The sequence below is a fragment of the Catharus ustulatus genome, chromosome 20 (genome assembly GCF_009819885.2).
Source record: "Catharus ustulatus isolate bCatUst1 chromosome 20, bCatUst1.pri.v2, whole genome shotgun sequence".
NCBI classification, from domain to species: Eukaryota; Metazoa; Chordata; class Aves; order Passeriformes; family Turdidae; genus Catharus; species Catharus ustulatus.
In genome coordinates, this window is record NC_046240.1 from 7,909,623 (window position 1) to 7,930,208 (window position 20,586).

Genomic DNA, 20,586 nt, shown 5'->3' on the forward strand with positions numbered 1-20,586 from the left:
CCACTTAGCTTGGATGGAGAGGCCACAGCTGTCAGTGCCAGGGGCTGAGCCAAGGCCACCCTGTGCCCGTGGGTGTTTTTTCCCTGGTGACAGCTGGTTCCTGTACTGGTGGCACTGGGATAGATGGCCAGCTGTTTCAGGAGTCCCATTTCTATGTTTGTGCTACATGAAGATGGTGCTGGATTGATAAGACAGAAAATGCTAATGGTCTCAGATGCAATTTTCCAAACAAATAAATCTTTGATCTGCAATGTAATTTAGATTGTCTAAATCCTGCACAGTCTGGGGCCTGAGATGTATCAGGATTCTCAACTAAAAAGCATTTCCTGTGGCACAGTTTGGTGTCTTTCAGGGATAACAAAGGCTTTCTTTTAACTTCCATGTCCCTCTTCTCCCCAGGTTTTGTTGTCTTTCCTAATCTCATTCATCTGCTAAAAAACAGGGCTGGAGACAGGAGCTTGTATTGGACAGACCTGTGAACACTTTTCTGTGAAAGAGATCATGAGGTGAAGCAGGAACTAATGTCTATGTTGCATTAAAAGTCAACATTTTGACAGAGAAGTTTTCTTTTGAGATAGAAAACTGTCCATTTGAGGGCAGAAGAGGAAGGCTCAAACATCCTGCAAGCTGTGCTCTATCATCACATGGTGCATGGTCAAGTTATCAGTCTAAACACTGTCCTGGTTTGGAAATCTCCATAAGCACAGATGTGCTTTGGGCACAGTGGGCTCATTGTCCCAAGAAAAATTGAAGGGAGCTCTTGAGTGATGTCTTATTATAGAGATGTTGCTGCTAAAAGCAAATTCTCCCAGAGAGTAAGTGCAGATTGTTTCTGTTATTGATTGCCATGGTCTCTGCTTTATTGAGACCACATGGCCCACTTTGTTTTTGTAGCTGTCTTTTATTAAAACTGACAAAGAGGTATCAGCGTTTGAAAAGATGAATCTTGAGAGTCCCCTGGGCGGCATTTTCATGCTGTAAAGTGATACTGGCACATTTGATCCACAGATGCTTTTAACACAGTGATAAAACAAAAGCTTTCCTTCCCAGGGTGGTCTTCTACACTACAAAGCTTTCTGGTTTTTTCATGCTCAATGGGCTAAGAAGTGGAGACAACCTGCAATTCTTCCTACCTTAAACTGTGCTCTCAGGATCTGGTCCTGTGTCCTAAACTGCTGAAGACACCCTTATGTGTTCAGTTTTTTTAAGGTATACTTTGCTGCTTCATCAAAGGCTCATAATGCATTTTACATTCACATGGGTTATCTGTACTGGTTTTCAGTGTTCCTGAAACTGGTGGTCAGAAAGTTTTCATCCTTCTACCTGGTAACCAACATTTACAGTCCCTAATCCTCTCCTGTTCTTGTACCTGACTTTCTAAGAAGCTAGCTTGAGTTTTATTTGAACACACAAACCTGAACCTGGTTTGTTTTTATTTTTTTTTTTTGGCATTACATTTGAAGGTATCTAAAAAAATGTAGATCTGAGACATTTCATACTAGGACCTATCATGAGTGGAAATGTTTGACCTCAATCTGTCTGTGCAGCAGCTCCTGATCTGTAAAATGGGAATACCATCTTCTCTCATTTTGAAGAGACTTTATGAAGATAAATTAATCGTTGCAGAGCACTCAGATGTCAGTGATGAACACCACAGAAAAGCTTGGGGGGAAATAAATAGTTCTGTCTGCAGAGCAGGCTGTTAGTAGTAGCCATAAATAAGACATGAAGCTCCACTTTGATCAAGACACTAAAGCAGATACTGAATAGTTGCTGATAAGCCGAGCACCAGCCAGCCAGAGTGCTGAACACATCCAGACCAGTGTGAAGCAGTGTGTAAATTGTGTGATTAAAGAGATGTGTTAATGCAAACGAGCAATGGGACCAAAGTGAAGTTGCACCCCTGAGTTCAGTACAGGTTTGTCCTTGCTTTTGGATATTCAGTTCTGCAGCCTTGCTGTGTGCTGTAAGAAATACTAGCTGCTGGTGAGCATGAATTATTCTCATCCTGGCCAACTGATTCTTTTCCTTTCCTCTGCTAACAAGTTGTGTTACATGGAGAAGGAACTAAAAGCTCAAAAACATGTTGTGAAAACATTCTCAGAGCTGAAACTTGCAAAAAGTTCTTCTGGCAGCAGCCTGTCTTCTACAGACCATGCAAAGCAAAATCCAGAGATTCATGTGTCAGAATCTGCTCCATCTGCAGCTCCAGGCTCACCTGAGCCCTGGCCAGTTGCTTGCTAGAAAAAAAACCACTGAAGTCTCCCATCCCTACAGTCACAGTGGAGACAGCTGAGTAAATGTGATTCCATCTTTCTGGTGCAGCATGGAGCCCCTGGGCTCCACCTTGGTTTAAGCTCTGAGGCATCTGAGGGATGCTCACACTTTCCTTTCCTTTCTATACTCTTGCCGCAAAGTGAATGTGTCCATGCCCTCCCAGAGTCCTCCCAGCCCATTTCTAAAGGAGAGGCAACATATTTTTCACATCAATTTGCTCATGTAGCCTGTTTTGTTTTATTTTTTTATTAAAGGTTAAATAGAATAGATTTTGTGTCTGGCATATTTTTTTAATGCATTTGACAAAGGTGCTTTAATAATGGATTGACAGCTACAATTATGAGATGCCTTCAAAGCTTAACATGGAAAACCTAATGGTACAGTTGCAGTGATGAACAAAATATAAACTGCTTTTCAGAGAGGGATGTGTATCCTGTGCCATTATCTGGCCTTTGCACTCACAGCTCTTGACTACTTGTCCCTCATGAGGGGTTTTGGAGAGGAGCACAGAAAATCCCTCCAAACGCCTCATTAAGCAACCAAAGTACAACCTGCTGGTGGCAGAGAGGCTACAAGCAGCTCTTCTCTGGGGAGAGCGGTGGGTGAGTCCCCTGAAATGTCTTCCTGCTGTAATTGCATGTCACAGTCGGGTCCAACTTCATTACAGGCCCAAGGAATCAATGCTAATGGGCCCTCAGCCAGCCCTGTCCTGCCTTCGGTGCTCTCATCTTGCACAGAGACCTTCCCGGGCGAGCCCTGCGCTTGACCGGAGCTGTTTGATGTGCCTGGCTGCCTGCCCTGCTCCTGGGGACAGCACACAAGCAAGCTCTCTGCTCTGAAGGTCATGGGGAGAGCAGACCCCCATGGTGTAGAGTCTGAATTGCTGCTTCCTTAGTTGCTAAAATAAGCCTCTCTGCAGGCGCTTGGGGTTTTGTTTTTTGGGAGTGGGAGCAGGGGTTGAGCTGTGCCTGCTGCACCCAGAGCGTGTTTCCCTGCAGCTGTAGTTTGGAGCTGACCTCCTCACCCTGTTCAGGGATGAAGGGATGGGGATGACAGGGAAGAAACTGCAGAAAGGTCTGGAAAGAACTTTTACAGCTCTGCCAGCTGTAGATGCAGCCTGTTTCTGTTCCCTCTTCAGTCTTCAGCTCCCCTGCTCCACACTGGTCCTTGTGTTCATCCTATCTCAGCCTCTCCTGACTTGCCCTTAAATCTTGGGAACAAGTCGTAGTTGGGAGCAAGTTCATTCTGTCCTCTTTTCCCTACCTCAAAGTGTCTTTGCCTGTTCTGATTGCAATGTCTTTGGGGCAGGGACTGTACGCTCCCTGTGTTTTGGCAGAAACTGCCTTAATTAGGGATCCTTCTTGGTTTGTTCTGTCATAATAAAAGGGATTCATAATAATACTGCAGTAACTCATGCCAGTCTTGCTGCATTTCCTTCAAAAGAGGCACTCCAAAATAAGATGAGAGTAGAAGAGATGAAGATCAGACCAGCTGTAATTACAAGTCTGCGATATCTCATTTTGGAGCAGAGCAGTTACACACAGTAGTAACTTGGCCAGCTCTTATTGTAGGGAAAAAACCCACACAAAAGGTATTTTTACATAAGTCTCTGTAAAATAGCCACCAATATTCATCAGAGAGAGCATGATTAAAGGCTTTTGAAGCATGATTGGAGTTGCCAGCTTTCATGAGATAATTAAGATGCAGGTTTGGTGTATATATATTCTTGTGATCTCATTATCTTCATTATTAATTAGTCTCTGTTCTTCACATTTCAGCTCCAGTTTCTTGTCATTAGGGTGACTCGCCTGTGAGAGATGCCTTAGTGAGATGCAGAGGAGAGATTCTGCCTCTGGAACAGCAGAGGAGGTGCTTTGTTCAGAACTGCTCCAGAGAAACTGCAGCGCTTGGTACCAGATCAGCAGGTTTCTCTGCCATAAACCCTTTCAGTGATGCGCCCTGCTGGGTATTTCCCAGGCACTCTGGGTGCTACTGGAAGTCGTAGAATTGTGGAATCATAAAATGGCTTGGGTTGGAAGGGACCTTAAAGATCATCTCATTCCAACTCCCTGCCATGCCTCACCACCTTCACAGGGAAGGGGGCAGCAGTGTTTGTGATTTAGGCACTAACTGATGCATTCAGCAATCTTCTAATCACCAAAATAATGCTTTTCTCTGGCACGCTTCTGCAAGCACCTTTTCCAGGATGCACAGTGTTTGTTTGGGAGATCTGTGGGATCTGGCAGTGCCAAACATCCTTTTGCCAATGTACCCATCTCTTTTAATTCCTGTGGTAATGAGGAAAAAAGTTTAGTCTCCATTGACAGCTACTTGTCACCATCCTCAAACCCTGGACAGGACTTGAGCACAGGTACTTTGCAAGTACGCTTAATACAAGTGGCATATGGAGGGTGGGATTTAGGAGAAAAAAAAGATGAATTAAGGTGGAAACTGAGTGGGAAAGACCGCCCTGCCTTTTCAGATCCAGCTATTATGGCCCTGGATGAGTGTGTTAGCATTGAAAGGCTTCCCTCTGAAAAGCAGCAAGTCTGCTGTTGATGGGCTCACAAATACAAACCACGCACAAAGCCCGGAGCGTATTTCAGTGTCTGTGGTCATCTGAGCAGTCACTAACTTGCACAAATTCCTCAGCTGCCTGAAATCATGACTGGAGAACAGGCTCCGGTCTCAGATGGGGTAAATGTGTCACGCGAGCTGTCCTTCCGTGGCGCTGACTCAGTGGAGCTGCAGCTGCACCAGGAGGAAGCTGCTGTCCCAGCAGACATGCAGACACCCTCCTTCTGCACCCTTGCTGCTCCTGGGCATGAAGCACTCAAAGACCCGTGTCACTCCGAAATTAATCCTCATTCTTCCAAGAGGTGCCAGTGATGGTCACCTCAGCCGTGATAGTGTGCTCTGCTTTTCCCTTTGTAGGAAACAAATCAGAAGTCATATTAAACAGAAAATTATCATTTTACCAGGAAATGTGTAAAAATAAGATTTTTGTCTCGATGGAGATCAAAGGCGGCTTATAACAATCTCTACTTAATCAGGCTTAGATTTAATGAAGTGAGAAATGGAGTTGTATTATAGCTAGGGTTATTAGTTAATAAAGATTTTATACAGTCGCTCCTTAATGAGGTGTGATTGTCTAAACTCCTTACATTTTCTAGGACCTTTATGAGAAATGCATCTCTCAAGGAGAGATTTGTGCCTCTTGAATTATTACTGTGTAATAAATGTCAAAGCCCTGGGTAGCAAACTGAGTAGTTCATTCAGCAGGTGCATCACACAGCTGTGTATATGTTCTTAACATCTCTGTTATAATATTCATTTTAACTATTGCTGCTTTTTCTATTTAGTGCTTATTTTATGTTTTTCTCATCACAAGTTATTGAAAGTAGATCTGTGTCAGGTTCTGTAATTGCCAGGTTTCACATTGTCCGTAGTAGTGCCCGATCTGTGTAACAATACGAACACTTCTGACTTGCATCTTTCAGGAAACAATTACAAAATGTGAATATTTCATGTGGGATTGTTGTTTATTCTGCGGTGAGCCCCTGATATACACCTGTCTCTCTCAAATCGAATACTGAAAGGAAAAGCAGATTTTAGAAGCGCCCTATTTTAAAAGCAATGAAGTTGTCTGTCCCTAAATCTCCCTTGTAGAAATTGCTTTCCCGTTCATTTAGATTAATGAATAGGAGGATGTCGGGGAGGGGTTTTTGATTCCTGTTGTACCGTTCATTATCAGCTTCTCAGCTTCCCGGGAGAGCCCCCAACAGGAAGGTTCTGGAGCCCCAGTGGCACCGCAGGGACCCTGCTGGTCCCCTGTGTGCCCCTGCCCCGAGCTGTGCCCTCCCCGGTGACCTCCTTGCCCACTTGGGGAGGGCACTCTGTGCTGGCTGAAGCTGCACTTGGCTTTCATCTGTTGCTGTTACACTTTGTTACACTAAACCTCAGGCATCCCCCACCCTTCCAAAACTTCTGTGCTCAGCAGAGATGGAATTCTTTTCATTTTCTTTCACTGAACTGCGAAAGGGGTCAAGTTCAGTGAACTGCTTTGAGCAGTGCATATATATAAGAATTGGGGCTGATTAATTTCTCTCCCTTCTTTTGCCTTCTTTTTTTTTTTTTAACAGCACTGTTTTACACTTAGGAGTTGCTGGCTGTGATTAAAATTAGGATAGGTTCAGGAAATAGGTGGGACATGAGATGTTATGCTGGTAGATGGGTTTGTGTCTGCCTGCTTTGCTCTGTTTTCTGAGGATTTCCTTATCCCTTGCTTCAAACAACTTTTGGGCCTCTCTGGAAAACACTCTATCTTTGGACACAATGAAGTCTAAAGTATTTTAGAAGTATAAAGTACTTAAGTGATCTTTCAGTGATTTACATTTACAGCGTCTTTGTAACTCTGTGTATGAGCGCTGTTTCAAAAGTACGGCCCAAAGAGCTTTCCCCCTTCTGAAATACCTGGAGGTAACATTAAAGACAGGCTTTGGAATATGGCCAGGTCAAATGGCAGGGATTCTTTCCTTTTCTGAGTCTTTCAGTGCCATGACAGTTGGGAGGGAGGTGTTTGTTTGGTTGAATCCTGCAGGAGGGTGTTTCCTTCCACGTGTGGCACAGCAGTGACAACTGTGACAGTCACTAAGGGCAGGGTTTGGCTCCCACATAGAAATTTTATGGAAAATAGGGGGTTTTTTTGTATTTCCCTTTCTGCCTTGTAGTTTTCTGCTGTAAAGACACAGAAACTGACTTACTTTATTTATTTTTTACTTTTCTTTTTATTTTTTCTTTATTAGCACAGCACAGTAAACATTGCTTTTATGAGGTGTTGCGAAAAAGGAAGTTACACAACTTCTGAGAAGTGAAGTGAGCATAAAAATAACGAAGTCAGTGTGACTGTCCTCAGCCTTCGTGTTTTGCTTCTCATTATCTTGCAACTAAAGGGATTAAAATCAAGGACAAAACAGACATCACTTCCTAACAGGATCTGTTTGGCTTTGAGCGCACTGAGGTTGCTTTAGCCGGACACCACCGTGGCAGGGAGGCTGTCCATGAGTTCAGTTGGGACTCTGTTGAAGGAGTGAGGGCACACTGGGCAGGTGAGGCTGTGCCCTGTGAACCCTGATGTCCCCAGAAATTGTCCCTCCTGGGGACCTAACAGCTCTTAGTGCCTGCCACTGCAACCCCTTCATCAGAAACCCACAATTAGTCTGTAAAAATTCTTCTGTTCTATCTCAGATGTGTTCCTGCACACTCACCCTGTCCACCCTGGCCTTGAACACTTCCAGGGATGGGGCATCCACAGCTTCTCTGGGCAAGCTCTGCCATGTACATGCACATAATTTTATAAATAGCATATAAATATATAAATAATAACATATAATAATACATAAACATATATAATAATTTGTATACAGTATAAAGTTATATAATATAATATTATATAATATAGAGGGAATTAATCAGGTTTTAATCGGGTTTTAAGCCACATTTCATTCCTCAGGAACCCCAGGCATCTTCTCCTCTCACCAGCAATTGCGGATAATTTTAATTACAAACAATTTTGAGCAATACCGCATTATTTTTGAGCAAAACCGAGTGACTACGACAAAACCCACGAGCGGGGTCGGGCGCGCGTCACTCCCACCCACCGGAGCACAACACCCAGCCCGTGCGGGGATCCCTCCTGCTGCTGTGCGCCCACCGGCCGGACCCCTGCCCGGGTGACCCCTGCCCGGGTGACCCCTGCCCGGGTGACCCCTGCCTGGGTGACCCCTGCCCGGGTGACCCCTGCCCGGGTGACCCCTGCCTGGGTGACCCCTGCCCGGCCGGACCCCTGCCAGGGTGACCCCTGTCTGGCCGGACCTCTGCCCGGCCGGACCCCTGCCCGAGTGACCCCTGCCCGGCTGGACCCTGCCCGGCCGGACCCCTGCCCGAGTGACCCCTGCCCGGCCGGACCCCTGCCCTGCTGGATCCCTGCAGGGGTGACCCCTGCCCGGCTGGACCCTGCCCGGCTGGACCTCTGCCCGGCTGGCCCGGGTGGTCCGGCAGGCACGTCTGGCCCGGCTGGCACGGCTGGCCCGCTTGGCCCATGTTGGCCCGGCTGGCCCCGTTGGCCCCGTTAGCCCGGTTGGCCCAGCTGGCCCGGGTAGCCCCGTTGGCCCCATTGGCCCGGCTGTCCCGTCTGTCCCGTCTGTCCCGTTTGGCCCCGCTCCCCGGGTACCAGAGCGGCCCCTCCGCGTCGCCGGGCAACGGCGGGGCGGGGATGCTCCGAGTGCCGCCCGCCCTCTCTGCGGGGCGGGGACGGGGCGTGGGCACCGCACCGACCTCCCGGCGCCGAGCCAGGTACGGGCAGCCCGGCAGCGGCAGCAGGAGGAGGAAGAGGAAGAAGAGGAGGAGGAGAAGGCGGGAGCCGGCCGTGTCTCCTGTGGGGTGAGGAGGAAGTTTGAGGAGGGATTTTGGGGGTTCCCACGCCGCAGCTCCGGCTCCCGCGGAAGCGGGAGGAGAGGGGGATCCGTGATGGGAGGGGATCCGTGATGGAAGGGGATCCTTGAGGCCGCTCCGCTCCGGTGGGGATCCAGAAGCGAGCGGGGAAAGCATCTCGGGGGTTTTTGGCGCGGTGTCGGCGTTTTCGTGAAACGCATGATATTGCAGGTAGAGCGAAAGCCTGCCGGGTTTGTTTTTTTTTTTTTTTTTTTTTTTCTTGTTTGCTAAAGGAGGGGATTTTCGCTCCAGAGTTGCGTGTGCTGGAAGGCTGGGCTCGCTATGGAAGCGAGCGGGTCCTTGGGATATTGTCATATGGGAAAATCTAAAGCCCTGTGTGTCTGTCAGCGGCTGTGTGGGGTGAAATGGGGGTGTTGGGGAGGAAGGGGATGTGTTCCTGCCTAGCTGAGCCTCTTACAGCTCTCAGCTCTGTAACCTGAAGGTTCCCAAATATCTGTAATTTAAACCTTTAAAAGGGGAAGAGGAGAAAAGAAAAAGTACTTTTTAAGGATGAATGCAACCGGGGGTTGTTCTGTGATTCTTTTCGGTGGCACTGGCGATGTGTTTGGGTTGCCATTACTTATTGTTGAATGTTTTTAATACCCAGATGTGGTTCTGAATGCATTTGCTGGCTCCGGGATGCTGGTGACATAGGCAGAAAAAAATGATTTGTGGTTAGTGCGTGGCTGTCAGGACAGCCCGAGCTGGAGCTACAGATGTGCCTGTAGCCCCCGGTGGGACCAGCACTGCCCTGATGCGGTGGGCAGAGCGGTTCTGCCCCCACGGGCCTGTGTGAGATGTGTTTGGCAGCATATGAAAGCAGCTCACAGCAGAGATCTTGTAGATCTGAGCAGTTCCCGGCCCGGAGTTTGTCGTGTCCCTGAAATGGAGAAGGGCAATTGTGCTTTTCTGTTAGGCAGAGGTGAGGTTCGAGATCCCGGGGCAGGCAGGCGCCCTCCTTGCTTTGTGCTCTGCTGATTTTGAGGTGGAATTTTAATGTTGCTGCTTTGGTAGTAGCAATATTTTCATTGCTTGTGGCAGTTTTGTAAGGCTTGTGGGTTTGGGGGCAGAGAGAATGGTTTATTTTCATGGTATTTGGCTGATTTATCGACTTTGGGTAAGGAGGAGGCACAGACGGGAGAAAACTTCTGAAATGGTTTGAGAATAGACTCCCTAAACGTGAACTCCATGGTACCTCTATCCAGTATATTATATTATTACCTGTATATCAGTATAATTTGTGATTACTTTGATCCCTTTTGTTATATTATCATAACTGCTTCTATTGAATATAGTTTTATTCCATTCAGATGACACGTGAATGGGGGGTTGCTCCAGTGATGGGACTGGATTGCCCTTTCCCAACAGAAGTTATTTGTCTGCCTGTGACCCTTCCGATTTTTGGGGGAGGTGGGGAATAACTTGGTGTCACCACCAAATATGTGCAGCAATGTGGAATATTATTCTTACAGCTGGGCACAGAAGGAGGGTGGAATTTCTATTGGCGGTTTGGCAGCGTCTGCCCGAACTGAGAGGAGCTTGAGCTGTACCAACACAAGATGTGGCAGCCTCCAAGCAGTTTTAAAACCATTTTTAATGGGCTTCTTTTAAGTTTGTTATTTGAAGAATTACTGCAAACAGCAGCAAGTCTCCCAGAAGCCACCTGATGTGCAGATGTTTCTTAGCTGTGGTTGTCTTGACAGGGCTCTTACCACCAGGGTAGTTGGGGAATCTTTGCCATGTGCAAAACCTGCAAAACAAAACACTTCCCATGCCAAAATAGCAGGGGCAATGGAATTGCTTTGCTCCAGTTATTGATTAACCAGTGCTGTTACATCTGTCCAGCACTGCTTCCTCTTAACTTTTTCTTTTAAATACAGTGTCTTAGTGAAATATTTTAAGTGGCTACTAAACTAATCATAGGTTGTTACTGAATTAATCATTATCCAAATATTAGAATTCAAATGCTCGCCATATTAATGTAGCTGATGCCTTAAAATTCTGAAATGCAGCATAATAATGTCACTCTGATTTTTCTTTAGTCATTTAGGTTGATTGCTGCACCAAACACAGTGTCTGTAAGTGCTTCCTGACAATACAGAGCAGTGCTTTGGGGGCACTGTGTTGCAGCTAATACTGAATACTGCTGGTTAGTAGTAGGGGGTCTCTGCATATGGCTGTGCTTTGAATTGTGTTTTCAGTGTGCAGCATAATCTTATAAATTATTTCTACTTGGTTCCCATCTGCTTTGTCTGTGCAGGTTCAAGGGTATCTCCTGCCTATGTGTATTTTACTGTGTAAATCAAAAAACCCTTGCTTATTGACCAAGCCAGGGTTTATGATCAGTGGGTTCTTAGTTCGTGTTTGTCATGTGTGGTGCTCGATGATGTGTTTGTCAGCCCTTCTGCAATTAACTGCTTTGACTTCACTTAGAAAATTAATAAAAGAGCAGGTATATGAGAGCCTTTGTTTTAAAAGAAATAAAATGTCTTTTATAAATAGATGGGGAGACTAAAATTTTTTGAAAATCAGTACTTGCAATCCTTGCTGGGTAAAGGCTGCAATTCCAGTTATTGCTGCAGCAGAAATGCCCTAACCTGTGGTTTGCCCAGCCACCAGCTGAAGAGCAGCCACGGTCCTGCATCTCCTTTCTTCTCCTAATGAAGAGCTCTTCAGAGCTACTTCAGTATTTCTTAAACATGAAGTAAGTTACCTTTTAGGCTTGTCTGCATTCAGTGACCAATGAGCTCTGGGAAGTATTTCTGTATAAACTACAGCAAAGCCACATCCTTAATGCTTTCCCTCTGCTTGCCAACATAAACTACTCCTCATCAGGCATGGCTGGACTTCTTACTGTGTTGGAGAAACTCGAGATGTTTCTCTACCTCTTGGGGTCTGAAATTGCTCCCATTCCCCAAGCATCCCTCCCTGCTGGAGACTGCAGTGTAATCTAACCCGGGTGGGTGGCAAGACAGAAGTATGAGTTGTGAGGTAAAAATCTTTTTTTTTCTTTATTTTTCTTTAAATTGCTTTTTTTCCCTGGTGTTTGCTGGAGACCAGACTTGCAGTAGTCTAGAGAATAAATGCAAAAATTATAGTTTCCAAATTCCTTGGGCGAAGGGAGTTTGACCAGTGTTCCTGCGAATAATTAGTTCAGACACAGGCAGAACTGTTCCTGCCTGGGACAGCTTCTTCCTGTTCTTCACGCAGTTTGTGCCTAATGGTGCTGTGGAGGTGCCAGGAGGTGCCTCCTCCTCCTCCTCTGCCAGTGGCTGGGGCAGCACTAAGTCAGCTCAGGGAGCTCTTCACCCATGTGCCTGCAGCACCCGCGGCGAGTGTGATGCAAGGGTTTTGTTATTTGTTGAGTCCCCGCTGGGTGACCTTGAGGTTTGCAAGGGAAACGTGTTGTGAGCTCAGCTGTCCCCTGAGCAGCAAACACCGCTGGCAAAGAGCATCTTGTAACTTAGAGTTGGTTAATTAGGGGTCTGAACTGAGAAGTGAGTGCTGAGCTCTGCCTTAGGCATAAGGACATTTTTTTGAAAGCAGCCTCCGGCTTTATCACAGCGTAGGTGTTCACTTGTACCATTGCTTCAAAGTCATGTACTGTGATCATTCCTGTGACCCTTGCTCTTAGGACTGCTGTGTACTGGGGGTCTTTGGGGTGCCTTTGACCATGAGCTGCAGCTCTGTGTTTGCTGTGTGAGGAATGCTGTGACATCTGGCCAGGGCACCCAGGACACAGTTTTGCCACTGAGTGTTCCTGCCAAAGGAATGGGGGATGCTGCTGCCCACAGTGTGCCAGAGCTGCCCTCTCTGGCCCTGCTGGCAGGTTCAGCCCCAGTCCCAGGCAACAAACCCTGGTGGGAGTTTGACGTTTTCTGTCCTCCCTCCCTGCTACTGTGTTCTGACTATAAAAATAGAATGAGGTTGTCTCATCTCAAGGCAAAGGCTTCTCAAGAGGGTTAATTATGTCACACTTATTATCTTCTCTGCAGATCTTCTTAGGCAAATATGAGTGTTTTTTTAAGTTGTATACCAAGGTCTGCAGCACTCCCACACACAGCACGAAGGTGATGCTGAGTTTCCCATAGCTCATTTCAACACACAGCTGCCTGGCCAGGGTGCCCTGTCTGGGAGGAGGGGAGGCAGGGGGTGCCTGCTGTGGGCTGTCCCAGCAGTTGGCTCTGTGGGAAAGGCCCTATTACCGGTCTGAGGAGGTCTGGCAGCTTGCACAGTCACAAGCTTTTCACTCTAGACATGATACCAGAGACTTTTCAGCTAATTAGATCTCTAGTTTCTGCTCTTACTGGAGTGGACACCTTGGGAGTTTCCTGAATGATGTTTGTGACATGCTTGTGGTGTGTCAGCATGGTGCCACTTTTCCTGGATACGTGGAAGAAAAAGGAAACTGCCTTGCAGTTCAGAGGTAGAAGTGCCTTAAGCAGTGCTGGAACAAGGTCCAAACGATGTGGTGGGTTTAAATCTGAACTCTGTGGTTGATGTGCTGGCCCCATCCATGCTGAAGGTAATGTCCTCTTGTTCCTAACACTGCAGATTAGGATGTTTTTTCATCTGCAAAGGGATTCTCGTTGCTTTGATGACCCTCCAGTGATGGCTGATGAGTGCATGATAGTCCAGTAGAGGGGAGCAGCCCTGGGAGTGATGGGACACAACTTCAAAGTAAAGGGAAGAGCTTTTTATTTTTTTACTTTCTTTAGAGGATCAAATTAGCAGTCTGCTAAAGCCCTTTAATGTTAAAACTTTCAGAGCATAAACAATGACCTGTGAAAAGGAGTGCTTGGATCTGGACCCTGCATATGATGAAGTCTGGCATCTCCATTATGGCCAATTAAAGTGACAGCAGAGTGTAAACACTCCTGACTCCTGCGTTCCCTGCCTGGCTCCCAGCTGCACATGGCCTTTCTCCTCTGCCTTGGAAAAGGCACAATGTCACTTTGAACTTCCCAGCCAGAGCACAGAGCAGCCTTTCAGAACCCCTGTGCCCTCTCCTCGTGTGGTTCAGCAGGAACAGCCCAGGAGCTGAAGCTTGGTCTTTCAGTCGAAACCTGTTGTTCCTGAATGGCTCAGTTGTAGAGAGACAGATGTTATCCTGCCCAGGGAAATGAGGCTGGCAGTGCACTGCAGCACAGGCTTGTCCTCTCTCTGGGAACTCTTCGTTGCCTTTCCAGGATGCTGTCCAGCACTTAATCCAAGATCTGGATCTTAGGAATAATCTTGCCCCTAGAAGTTCCTTCCAATACCCACAACGTGTGAAGCTTTGCCTTAAATGGAGCTTCAAATGTTAGATTTGAGTAACTAAACAATCACAGGAAGCTATTGCATTGACCAAACTAACTCGTGGCCCTAAACAGCTTCTTATTTGAACAGCTTAGTGGAGTAACAGTGCTCTGCACGCTGATCTTGAACATGAAGATATTTTATATTCCAAATTATATGGGGAGATTGGGTGTTATTCTGTGTTCTGTAGCAGGAGATGGCAATGGTTTCTGTGACTTCCTCCCTCCCCCATCAGCCTACCTGTGAGCAGCCTGTGCTCACAGCCCTGTCACAGCCACAGCGACCAGGGTGACAGAGAAACGTGTGGGTTTCACACATTTCACAAGAAGAGGGAGCCAGCTGTGGGCGAGAGCTCACTCACATCATGGACACAGATGCACATGTGTGGTTTCAGTGCTCCCACATTTTCCTCTTCTGTCTCTTCCTCGTCTCTCCTGTTCCCCTCAGATCAAAGGGCAGATCAGCACCTCCCTCCTCTGCCTGACAATTGTAAAGGAAAGGAAATATGCAGGGGAAAACCTGTGCTTTAAAAAAATGTTCATAGCCCACTCGGTGTAAATATGCAAATGTTTGTAGAGGAGTGGCTGCTTCTAAAACACATTAGTGAGAAATGCTTCACACCCTTCTTTGTCAGTCGGTAATTAAGAGAATACTTGTCTTCCAATGCAGTGGCTGCTTAAATAAAGATGAGAGAGCCTGGATTTTCTCTTATGATGGAGTGCAGCAGTAAGTAACTTTAATCTGAGACCAAACCTGGCACACCTCCACATGGCACCTCTTCCCTTTCCAGCTGTGGTGAGGTGACTTTTCCTGTGCTTTTGCTGGGAAGAAAGTGGCTGGGGAAGGTGCAGGGACTCAGACTTGTGTCTGTCCCACAGCAGATTGAGCTTGTCAGAGGGGCCAGAGGCGTGATCCTAGTGAGGGAAGGGCCATGGCTCATCTGCATGGGGAATTTCTTGTTTCTGGTCGTGTGTGATGGGTCCAGCTCTTACTAATCAGATTGCACAGTGGTGGGATACTTGGATCCTCTTTTCTTTCCTGTCTCCTCCGGCATACTGTGAGGCTGTCTAAATGTCAGGGGTGCTGGTGATTTGGTTGTGATGGGAGTGAATTTTAACGAGGCTTCCTCTTCAGCATGAATGTATTGATGTAGGCATGTCATGTAGCCTGCCAGCCAAGTTTCTAGCTTTCAGCTGCTTTATATGCATATTTTGGAGATTGCTTCCAACCTGGGAAAGCCCAGTCAGGTCACTGCAGGGCAAGGTAGAGCTCTATTCCCATACCCACCTAATGCTGACACTGCTTTCCTGCCCCACAAGGATCAGAAGGAATCCATGGGAATCGCTGTCTTCTGGCTCCTGCTTCTGTTTGGGGTGGCTGTTGCAAAGGCAGGCTGGGCTTACTCATCTGCCTTCAATGCAGCCACACAATGCTTCTTTCGAGGAAGGGAATTCATTAGTTTCTGTGAAGTGGCCTTGGATCTGTGGGCAGCAGGTGCTTCTATAGAGCAAACTGTTGCTGAATATTCAACAGTTGCTATACAAGTGTCTGGCCGGCTGCCTGTGAAGCACTTGGAGTTATCTTGAGCATCCGATTAGATAAAGTGCAAACCACTTAGGGCTTTAAAGCTACCCGCAGCTATGTTGTGTTGGTGGTATTTTAACGTTCAGGGTTGGGTTTGCTTTTTATGAGAATCTTCCAAGACCATAAGTAGCAGCTTTATCTCTTTTGACTCAGCCAACAAAGAAGGGAGCTGCCTAGGAGAATGACAACCCCAGTGATTCATAGCCAAGTCGTCAGAACCTCATTCTCTTGCTGGTTTCTGCTAATGACATGTGCACTGGAAACAAATGACTCAGGCTAGAAGTGTCTATTCATCTTTAAACTTAAACTCTCCTCAAGTTAATTCTCTTAAGGCTCCCTGAATAACACTTGTACTTGCCAACTTCTAATTTGGTACATGAAATACTGTAGATATCTAAACTATGAGGGAATAATTTGAGAGGCTAATATGTGCAATCAGCCTTTTTTTTTTTTTCCTATTTTAATTTCCTTAGGTGTGGTTGTAAGCATCTTATGCTAGATGTCATAATTGCAAGTATAGTTCTGTGAGAAACCAGGATCACTGAACAATTACGGCTTCAAATAACTTACAGCTTTACTCAGTAAGGTGTGGATGCCTGTGTATTGTTTACCAGCGACGTGCCCCGATTCTGTTGTCTTGTAATAGCTTACTTAGCCTGTATTAGTTGTTTTAAAGATGCTTTGTCTGTGTTCTCCTACTGGTTATTTAGAAGGAAAAATTTTAATGAAATGTGTGATTGTGCCAGTTGCACTGGAGGCTGGTTTCACACAGGGAGCTGAAGTGGTGTTACCTGAGTTCCATGCTTTACAGGATCTGCCTGGGGGTGTCCCCATGTGCCAGGAATATTGCATTACCAGGGTGCAGGGATTCCACACCCCTGAGCTCAGTGCTGGAGTGTGTAGTTCCTACCCACAGGGAGCAGGCGTGCAGGCTGGAGCAGGTCCTGGCTGCTGTACATCACCTGGAATTGTGTTAGCACCCATTGGAGATGGACCCTGAGCAGTTAAAAGTGTGAATTGACAGCTCCTGGAGCTGAGCCCCTCTGCTCCTGGCGTGGTCATTCGAGGTGCAGCTGCCTTTGCAAGGGCTGAGGTGTTCAGGGTGTGATTTGGCTCAGAGCAGCTGAGATGTGCTTCCTAAACATCCACTGAGTTTGCGTTGGGCAGTGGGGTCGGGCCAGGTTTGTGAAGAGGGGCCTTGGCAGCCTGAGATGTGGCATCTGCTGTCCCCAAGGAGCTCGGCTGGCCCCTGTTCTCCATTCATCCAGTGCCCATCAGTCCTGGGCTCCCCACTGCTCCAGGACAGGCTCCAGAAGGGAGGACCTGCTTCCAGGAGGAGTTCCAAGTCTTGCAGTGAGGCATTCCAGAAGCTGTAAAGAAGGTTTTGAGGCTTATGATGCAATCATTGCCTCCAAAAACTTTTTTTTTTTTCTCTTCCTTTTTTTTTTCATCTTCCTTTTTTTTTCACTCTTCCTTTTTTTCTTTTTTTTTTTTTTTTTCCTGCTGCTCCTTCTTTTTCTTCCAGGGCACTTTAAAATGCAGGAATGGAGGAATTACACTTTAGAAAAGAATCCCTGGCACTGAGCAGGCTGGGGGCAGTGAAGTGTGTGCTGTGGGTGTAGATCAGCTGTTCCATACATGTACATGTGTGAAGGTTGCCAGAAAGGGACAGGGAGGAGGAATGAGCCCTCAGCCCATAGGGATGACACTGCACATTTAATCGCTCATGGACTCCTCAAAGAGCACCTCAGCTGCTATTATTAGAAAAAGCAAATGTGTGGTGTTACCTACAGGGAGCAAAAAGGGAGTCTTCAGTGATCTTCCTGACCTTTACTTTCTTGTGTTAATTTGTTTAATACCAGAGAGATTTTCCTGCTGTAAAAACTTGCTTAAGCAGAGACTTCTCCAAGACCTCTGAAAAAGATGTGCTAATTTGGAGTTTCAGGGATCTACTGTGTACTCCTTGCCCATCTCTTTCCGTCCTGGATCAGACTTTTACCAGCTGGTGCAATTCCATAATAGCAGTCAGGCTTTATTGCATTAAACTTGTTAAGAAAATAATGTCTGTGCCTATTAAGAAAATAATGTCTGGGGCTCAGCGTGGGGGAGGAAACTTAGGGAAAATGTAAGATAAATAAACACTTCTGGGTATTTCTGAAACATTGTAATTGCTCGTAGCAAGCTTTGTTTTTCCAACACCTGCTAAAAAGGACTCACAGTGGCGTTGTCCCTGCTTGCTTTGGGAGGGTGCAAGGTGCAGTCAGCTGTGCTGAAGAAGCCGGGGCTGAGGCGTGGCAGGTTCCAGGGCTGGTGTCTGACCTGCCAAACCACAGCTGGGGACAAGGGGTTGTGGCTCAGAGCTCTAAATTCGATTGCATGAGGCAGCGTGGCTTCAGTAAGTACTACATGGCACAGAGCAAGGATAAATCCTTTGGGACATCTCTCTCAGCAATACCTTGGGAAAGTTTCAGGCATAATAAACCTGACAGAAAAGCGAGAAAAGGATTTTTGAATAGTGCTGGGTGTCTCACTGGCTTGTTGATCTGGGAGGCCTGTTGAAAGCTCAGCTAGGAAGGATCCAGGTGTCTGCTGTGAGTGTGTACGTGGAGTTTCAGACACAGCAGGCAGTGCTGTCCTTTTCCCTGCTGGAGTATTCATTAGTTAATGAGGTTTGAGCAGGTGGGGTTGTTTGGAATTTCTTCAGCCTCCGTATGCTAGGAGATTTCACAGTTATATAAATTGGTATTTCAGGAAAAAGGTGGATAGTGAGACCTGCATTTCTAATAGGAGTTTCTGCAAATCTTGGAAAGCTGCAGCTTCTGGCTGACTCTTTTCCTGTTGAATTTGTGTCGTCAGCACAGAACATCACTGGTTCTGCAAAAGGAGTTTTGAGCCTCCTTGGCTCCAGCAGAAGGGAGTTCAGAGGCTGTGGGGTTGGCCTTGAAGTGAGCTGTGGCAAGGGATGACACTGGGCCAGTGTCCCAGCAAGGACAGGGTGTGCTGGTGATCGTGCCAGAGCCTTGGGATTCCTGGATGGGATGGCAGTTGTGCCTAAACACGAGGTGTATCCCTCAAGGAAATGCTCCATTCCTTGTGCCAATGAACTCAGCTTTAAAGGCTTCACTTGCTAGCAGTAGCTCAATGGTCAGGCTGCCTGTGGAGCTTCCAGATGAGCTTTGGAGTGCAGCTCTGAGTCAGGACTTGCTCTGCAGCTCTGAGTTATTTGTGTCATGCTGGATGAGAATTGTCAAAGCAGTATTGTGTGGCTGCTTATCAAAGGATAGAGTAAAATCCTAGCCTTTATTTTTTCAATTAGGAAGTTTTATTTGTGCCTAAGGGACAAGCAAATAGAACCCAGCTTTTGACTATTCTTAGTATTCATAGGGGAGGGAGAGGGCAAACAGCAAGAGCAAGGAGTTGCAGTAATGAGAATCATGTCTTAATCAAGACATGTGGTTCCAGGAAGCAGGAAGAGATGATTTTGCCTTTTTTTCCCTACTCTCATGTATCTTTGATTATCACCAAGACTTACCCTAAACAATTTAACGCCTGCCAATTCTTTTTGCACCTTACTATTTTTTGTCCATCTTCAAAGACTGAGTAAACTGTTAGGCTTATGTGTTTTGCTTTTGTTTAATCTGTAATATTAATCAGAGGACTAACTCTTGGTGACTAACACATTATCATCTCTCAAAAGATGCCTAATTTTGTTATTAAACTTTTATTTATTACTTCAAGTACATTTTGTTAGTGAATTAGAGTAAAACTGACTGTTTTATACTGGGTGTTGTATCTTGCTCTCCTGTGAAGTACTTGAGCCCTTCTGGAAGGTACAGACTACTTTACTGGCTTACAGGAACTGGCTTTGTAAAGCAGGTCAGCTTTTTGTTTCATGGCTTTTATTCAGTATCACTCTTGCTTACCAGGGCGTTCACAGAGTGTCTTCTTGCTTCTCGTGTACCTGCTGAGCTGCCTTTAGTGATGATCTGAACTGACTCTGGATCTCCCTTGTACCAGGGCGGTGAAATCCAGGACTGTGCCTACTTGGACAGCGAAAGCGCCTACAGCGAGTCGGAGCTGTTTCCCGATGAGGAGGCGATGACTCTGGCACAGCAGGAGGTTCACCATGAGTCTGACATGGACAGCGCCATCGAGAGCGCCCAGAGCTCTGAGGCCTCGGACGTCTGTCGCAGCGAGGACAAGGACACGCTGCTCGGTGGCCTCTTCCTGCCCGGTGACAAGTGAGTGGTGCCTTTGAACCCCGGCAGCTCCGCTCCAAGGCGTGTGCCTGGGAGGAAGGAGCCTTTCTGTGGCTAATCCCTGCTGAGGGAGGCTGAGGATGACTGATGGGTTTAGAAACTTCACATCCATTTACAGCATAAGGGGCATGGATGTCCAGGTCCTCTAAGTGGCTTAGATGGTCTCAGTCCTGGCTCCTTCTGGCACATTCTGTGAGCACCCACAGGATTTGCATGTTGTGTGGTGAAGTGAAAGCATTGGATCTCTCCAAAACAGATCACTGCATTGGCATCCCCCAAAACAGGTTCTTCTCTGTTGCCATAAGCTTTATGTGCTGGAATTAAAACAATACTTCCTGCAAAGCAGTTCAGTATGGGGAGTACTGCTGTAGTCTTTTGTACATCTGGTTATCTGATGTTGTGGGCTGTGCTGGTTTGCTTTGCAACTTCATGTACCAAGTTAATTCTTTGTGTTTCTAATTTTCCATAACCTTTATTGTGCAACAGTAAATTGTGTGTAACACGGGGTGTCCTGGCATGTGTAACATAGTTTGCTGTTAACACCAGCGTCTCTGTAACCCTAACCTGACTTCTCAGGTGTGTACCTGGGAGTGCTGGTTAAAGATGACTGTGGGGGAAAAGGACCTGGTTTGGTTTAATCCTGCTTTGAACTGAATTAATGCAGTTACCACAGGAC

General features: G+C 46.6%; 1 protein-coding gene across 2 annotated transcripts in view; it reads left to right on the forward strand.

Annotated features, from left to right (window-relative positions):
- RAB11FIP4 (RAB11 family interacting protein 4) overlaps positions 1-20,586 on the forward strand; it is a 120,126-nt gene that overhangs the window by 79,874 nt on the left and 19,666 nt on the right. For both annotated transcript variants that reach the window (XM_033076503.2, XM_033076506.2), the window contains one exon: positions 19,669-19,892. In XM_033076503.2, the coding sequence (XP_032932394.1) occupies positions 19,669-19,892 (224 nt within the window). The remainder of the gene's footprint in view (positions 1-19,668; positions 19,893-20,586) is intronic.